Here is a 6,195-nt window from a genome sequence, read left to right as displayed (position 1 = left end):
CATGCCTGTTTATCAGAATACATTTCAACCCAACCCATTTGACCCATATATCGATTTACTTGACCCGCTTAGGACTAGATCTGCAATGAACACGAACCCACTTTAGCCCAGCTTGTTTTTACATAAACCAAACATGACCTGCTCTGATTACAATTTGATCCAAATTGAAATCACACTTGATTTTGTTTCAATCCAAAATATTTCAACTCGATTCAAAACCTAACTGCCAACCCAATTGACAACTCTTTACTTCAAAAAGTTGAACAATTAAATAAAAACAATGGAAGTGGAAAATTGTGTATTACAATTGACATAACAGATGAACAAAGTCTAGCAGGGTAAGGTCACAATCTAAAGAAAATATGCAGAGTAGTCCCCAATAAATCTAACAATCTGTCCCTACTTTTCCATTTTTTTTTAGTTGCTACACTTTTATTTCACAGTGTCATAGATAGTTTTTTAAGAGGAGAGAGATAAAGAGAAAAATAAAATAGACCCATGTGGATAGGAGAAAGATAGAGAGAAAAGAATGTCAAAAATCGAAAGTGTTGCAACTAATTAAAAGTTTCCAAAATTAGAAAAGTGTAACAACTAAAAAAAACGGAGGAAGTATATAACTTTATAATTATATACGGAAAATATATTAAAACTTGATATAAATGTAATATAGAATGAGCGAATCTAACCACACCTCACATAACTATATTATCTCTTAATCATTAATGAGAATTTATAGCTAAAATTTGTTAAGTTTGACACATTTATTTACAATGAGCAAAAAATGGGGATAGAGGTAGTAGCAATTAATGAATGTGATTGGCCGATTGGAGGTTGGTAAATTATGGAACCAGCCCGGACTTTAAAGCCGCGTGACTAGGGGTTTTTAGAAGAAATGTGGACGAGAAAGACACGGTTGATTTGTATCATTGCCGACCATTGTTCTGTGGAATACTTTATTATACCGTTATTGATACGGAAACGTAAGTATGCGCGTAGATTTGTTGAATGGAATTATAAAACACAAACCAAACCCACCATAAAACCAAAGGAGGGAAGCCCATTTAAACTTGTTTCCAGCTCTTATCTGTTGGATCTGGATCCATCCATCATCGTAATTAATTAATTATTAAGTTAAATTAGATGGGAGAAGAGGCAACAAGAGATGAAATGGATCAAACATCAGATTTGGGGAAGTCTAAGAAGATGGAAAATGGAGCGAGTCGGAGGCTGAGCAGGAAAAAGTCTTCGGTAACAGCATCGCGTTCATTCAAACTGCGTAGCGAGAGCTTGAATTCGCTGAGGCTGAGGCGTGTGTTTGATCTGTTTGACAAGAACAAAGACGGCCTCATCACTGTCGACGAAATCAAACAGGCACTTGTACTGCTTGGCCTAGACGACGAGGAAGGCGATCATAATGATGACATAGAGCTCCACTCCATCGTCACCTTCTTCATCAAGCCAGGCTTCCATGGCCTCGCTTTCGACGACTTTGAGTCCCTTCATAACTCCCTGCACACCACCTTCTTCTTTGACAATGATCGCTTTCAGGATGAATGTGATCATGATCACGTAAATCATCACCAACAGGATCAGGTGGAATCTGATCTCACTGAAGCTTTTAAGGTGTTCGACTCCGATGGCGATGGATACATCTCCGCCACTGAGCTTCAGCAAGTACTCTCCAAACTTGGTTTCCCAGAGGCCCAACAAGAGCTCCACCACATCCAGCACATGATCTCCTCCTTTGATGACAACTAGGGATGTCAGTGGGGCGGGTCAAGTAGGAGACCCGCCCCATCCCCGCCCCAATGGGGCGGGGATGGGTCTTGGTTTGGCGGGTGGTGGGGCGGGGATGGGGATGAAAACGATACCCGCCATGGGTGATGGGGCGGGGGTGGATTTTAAGTTGTACCCACCCCATCCCCGCCCGCCCCACCCGCCCCACTTCGTACCCGCCCCATCCCCACCTCATACCCACATCTATATACTTTTATATTATTTTATAAAATAATTACGTGAAATAAATATTAATTATAATATTTTGTACTACACTTATATTATAAACAAAAATGTGTGTAATATTAAGAATTTTTTTTTTAATATTATAATCCGTATTAATTATGTAGGATTGTGTATTTAAGACACGGAAATTTGGTGGGTCTTAGGTGGGGATTAGGCGGGTATTTGGTGGGGATTAGGCGGGGATGGATATCCAAGTGGGGGGTGGGGCGGGGATGGTTTTGGAGTTGTACCCGCCGAGGTGGGGATGGGGATGAATATTAGACCCGCCGCGGGGATGGGGATGGGGATGGGGATAAAAATGTTAGGTGGGGATGGGGATGGGAAGGCCAACATCCGCCCCGCCCCGCCCCATTGACATCCCTAATGACAACCACGATGGCCGTGTTGATTTCTTTGAATTCAAGCATATGATGTCCCGTACCCTTCTTCTTCCTTCTGCTTAATTTTCTTTTTTAGCAACAAGTCTTACGATCTTTTCTGTTTCACTTTTGCATTAGTCCTGCCTTGCTCATTTATTGGATCACATACATCTATTCTAATAATTTTATCTATCATCTACTTTTATTATGTAATCAAATTCCTTACTGGCTGACGAATTCTTTACAACCTAATTCGTCATCGTTCTTTGATCATTGGATTGCATCACCATCACAATGATTCGACTTATTCAACATTAAAGTTCATTCAATTTCACAACTTATGCTATTTTAGACCTGTAATATATACAGTAAAATGAACATACTTTATCAACATCTTCTATGAAAAGAAAGATGGCTATTGGCAAGGCAATTGCTAGAACCAAAAGAGAAACACCGTCTAATGCACATAAACATATCAAGGAATCTAGATCATGGGAACATAGAGATTGTAAGAGTGTATCAACAAACAAATGCGGGAACATATAGATTACGAGTGCATCAAAGAAAATCTTCACAAGCTCAGCACTACTTCAGAGGCCAGAGCTTATGCAATGCTTCAGGGAGTCCAGAATTACAGGGAAGGCACAATTGAAGAAAATTGTGAATGATATTAACTCGATGCTAATAAGGCAAATTCATAGTATTTTTTTGTTTGTTTATATGTTTAAGAAGGCAACAATTCTTATCTTCATCAGGTGGAACCAGTATCCCCGACAAATATAGGACCATGTATCTTTATACAAACCAGAGTTCTCACAAATATTTCAGCAAGTTCATGAAATTATATCACCAAGAAGATGACACATTCCACAGTGATCATACATTGGAAATATTACACCAACAGAAGTCCCCTATATTCAGTGAAATCCTATACCATTTCTAGAATTGAGACTTGTCAAGATTATCAAAGTATGGATGATCCAGTGCTGCCTTGGCCGAGATCCTTTCAGCTGGATCATATTTGAGCATTTTCTACAAAACCAAAACAAAGAATCTCAGTTGATCTCTGAAGGTATAAAGATTATATTGGATGAAATTGAGCAATTAATATTGATCTACCTTCGTCACTTCTCTATCTTTAAAATATCAAGACAAATTCAAAAGGAACTTAGGGGGATATTCATTAGTCTTTAAACAAATTCAAATCACTCCCCTTTTCCATGACCTACTTTTGTTCAGCTTCTTTTCTCTTGGATGACTTGTATCGTGGCCATACTTAAATGTAATCACATTATCTAAATAACAGTGGCGCTTCAAAGACACTAGAAAGCATCTGGCAAAAGCAACTTGAAGAGTATTTTTAACGTCAAAAAGATTTAAAATCACATTGAGCAGTGGGGTCTTGTAAGTCATTAGAATGTAGCTTCAAATATTAGCTTTAGTAGATTTTAAATCAATGCAAATGTCAAGCTTACCATATAGCAGATGGGAAACAATTTATTGCATTACAAAATGTGCTGGCCAATAAATTGAACAGGAAAGATCGAAATAGAGGCACAGGGGAGGGGAGAGGAGAGACAACAAACAAGCCAATAAAAGATAATTACATCAATATTAGCATGTCAATTTTGTGACCTTAACCCCCGACTTCGCCACCAGCACCTACTGATCTAACCCCTCATCTTCATTCTCAACAATTTCGTTCATGTGCATTTTATATCACTATGTCAGAACAAAATAAAGGAATAAGTACCACAATTGATATAGCGACGGAAAACCCATGAAAAACAGGGATGGATGTGAGGTACTCACAGATAAGAGATCAACACCATCGGGCCCCAATGACGGAACTGCTCGGGCAAGATTCTGAGATTCCCACAGTGGATACACATGCCAGTCTCGCAAAGCAGTTACTCCAGGCCACTGCTCCTCAGTTGGTGTTCCCAACAACCTTACATGATTAACAACAAATACATGAGCCTCTTTAAGAATGTTATGGTTTCTCTTTAAAAGATAATTTAGTACAGCAAAAACCTCAACAATGAAGGCACCGCAACAGCAAATGCAAGGGTAATGGGATGAAGTTGACATGAATGAAGCTTTACCTAGGTCTGCCTTAAAGAGTTTGACATAATTGGTACCTGAAGATGTGTAAAAGTTGTTGAAATTCTGAATCACCGGGAAACAAAGCTTGCCTTCTTACCATTTCAGCTGCGTTAATTGGAAAATCATGTACATTAGTAAGGCAGGTGACCAAACAAAAAAAGAAGACTGAGAAGAGTAAAAAGAGTTTACCAAAGATGCAACCAACAGACCAAATATCAACGCCAGTGGAGTAATGGGTAGAACCAAGCAAAACCTCGGGTGCTCGATACCACAGGGTGACGATCTGCAGCGGTTAATAACATGACATTGTTACAAAAAAGAAAAAGAAAAAGAAATGAATAATAGAGAAAGGGAAAGAGATATAACCTCGTGGGTATAACTCTTCATAGGGACAGTGAAAGACCTTCCAAGACCAAGATCAGCAATCTTAAGAATACCCTTATCTTTGTCAACAAGAAGATTCTGAGGCTTGAGATCTCTGTGAAGAACACCATGACTGTGGCAATGAGCAACGCCCTTAAGAAGTTGAAAGAGAAAGCTCTGAACCTGAGTAGGAGGGAGAGGACGAGGATTGGGACCCTTGCGATGAGAATCGATGAATTTCTTAAGATCGGTGTCAAGATACTCAAACACCAAGTATAATAAGGGTTTCGCAATTCCAGTGCTGCTGTTCTTCTTATCAACATGTTCAACACACAGCAATCTCACAACATACAGCGATTGAGACAGCATCTGCAGCAGTGAAACTTCTCTCAGAGCAGTCGGTGGCACTCCCTCTTCATCCATTTCAAGCCTCGTCTTCTTCAGAGCCACCAGTTGTCCAGTCGTTTTCTCCTTTGCCTTGTATACCTTTCCGTAGGTTCCTTCTCCTACCTTCTCTAACTTCTCGTACTTGTCCATTTCCAGGAATCTGATTGATTGATTGATTCTTGGATTGATCTTCCGATCTCACTAACCCTAATTTTGCGAGCAGAGAGAAAGGAGCGCCCCCTTTTTAATTTTGAATTTCCCCCTTCTTTCACATAACTAGTCCACTCCGTCATCCGTTTTTATCTCTACTCCCCTCTTCCCCCTTTTCTTTTAGGTTACCGTTGCGCTTTGCACTTTCCATACCTTTTTTTTTTTTTTTTTGTCAATACAACAATTTCAAAATTCAAATCTATAATATATATAAGGCGTCCATAAAATTGTATATGTGTCATATATCAAATCGGGTAATGACGGAGTACCCGGATGGAGCTTGGCTTCTATACTATATATAAGGTGTCCATAAAATTAAATACGTGTCATATGTCAAATCGGGTAATGACGGAGTACCGGATAGAGTTTGGCTTGACCCACAATGGGTCGGGGTGTTTGGATCGGATAATGACGAGTCATTTTATCCTAACAAATCAAATCAAGTTGGGTCAAGTTTAATTATATTCGAGTCAAAGGTGGGTTCAGGTATGGTCAGGTACAAATCGAATTCAGATCAAGTCAAATTCGGATCGAGTCATATCGAGTTCAAGTGAGCTCAGAGTCGGATTTAATTGGGTTTATTTGGGTCAAAATGGATTTAACATCCTTTGGATCAAGTAATTTCGGATCCAATTAGGTTTCAGTTCAAATCAATTCAGTTTTGATTAGATCTTAGTTTAAATCAATCATGTAATTTTAAACTCATTATTGAGCTATTTTCTATACAAGTATATAAATTGTCTTTCAA

At 39.1% G+C, this 6,195-nt stretch overlaps 1 protein-coding gene and 1 pseudogene across 1 annotated transcript; one reads left to right on the top strand and one right to left on the bottom strand.

Moving 5' to 3' along the window:
* Positions 1–918: 918 nt before the first annotated feature.
* LOC145572708 (putative calcium-binding protein CML43 pseudogene) lies at positions 919–2,039 on the top strand (annotated as a pseudogene).
* Positions 2,040–3,018: 979 nt separating this feature from the next.
* Positions 3,019–5,591, bottom strand: LOC145572707 (cell division control protein 2 homolog C-like). Its single transcript, XM_081631683.1, has 5 exons — positions 4,854–5,591; positions 4,677–4,770; positions 4,523–4,592; positions 4,194–4,332; positions 3,019–3,413 (listed from the first exon to the last, which is right to left on the bottom strand). The coding sequence occupies exons 1-5, from the start codon at positions 5,385–5,387 to the stop codon at positions 3,321–3,323; spliced, it is 930 nt and encodes a 309-aa protein (XP_081487809.1). The 5' UTR covers positions 5,388–5,591; the 3' UTR covers positions 3,019–3,320.
* Positions 5,592–6,195: the final 604 nt, after the last annotated feature.

Source organism: Chenopodium album, chromosome 12, assembly GCF_948465745.1.
Source record: "Chenopodium album chromosome 12, dcCheAlbu1.1, whole genome shotgun sequence".
Taxonomy (NCBI): domain Eukaryota; kingdom Viridiplantae; phylum Streptophyta; class Magnoliopsida; order Caryophyllales; family Amaranthaceae; genus Chenopodium; species Chenopodium album.
This window is presented reverse-complemented; position numbering and strand designations above follow the sequence as displayed.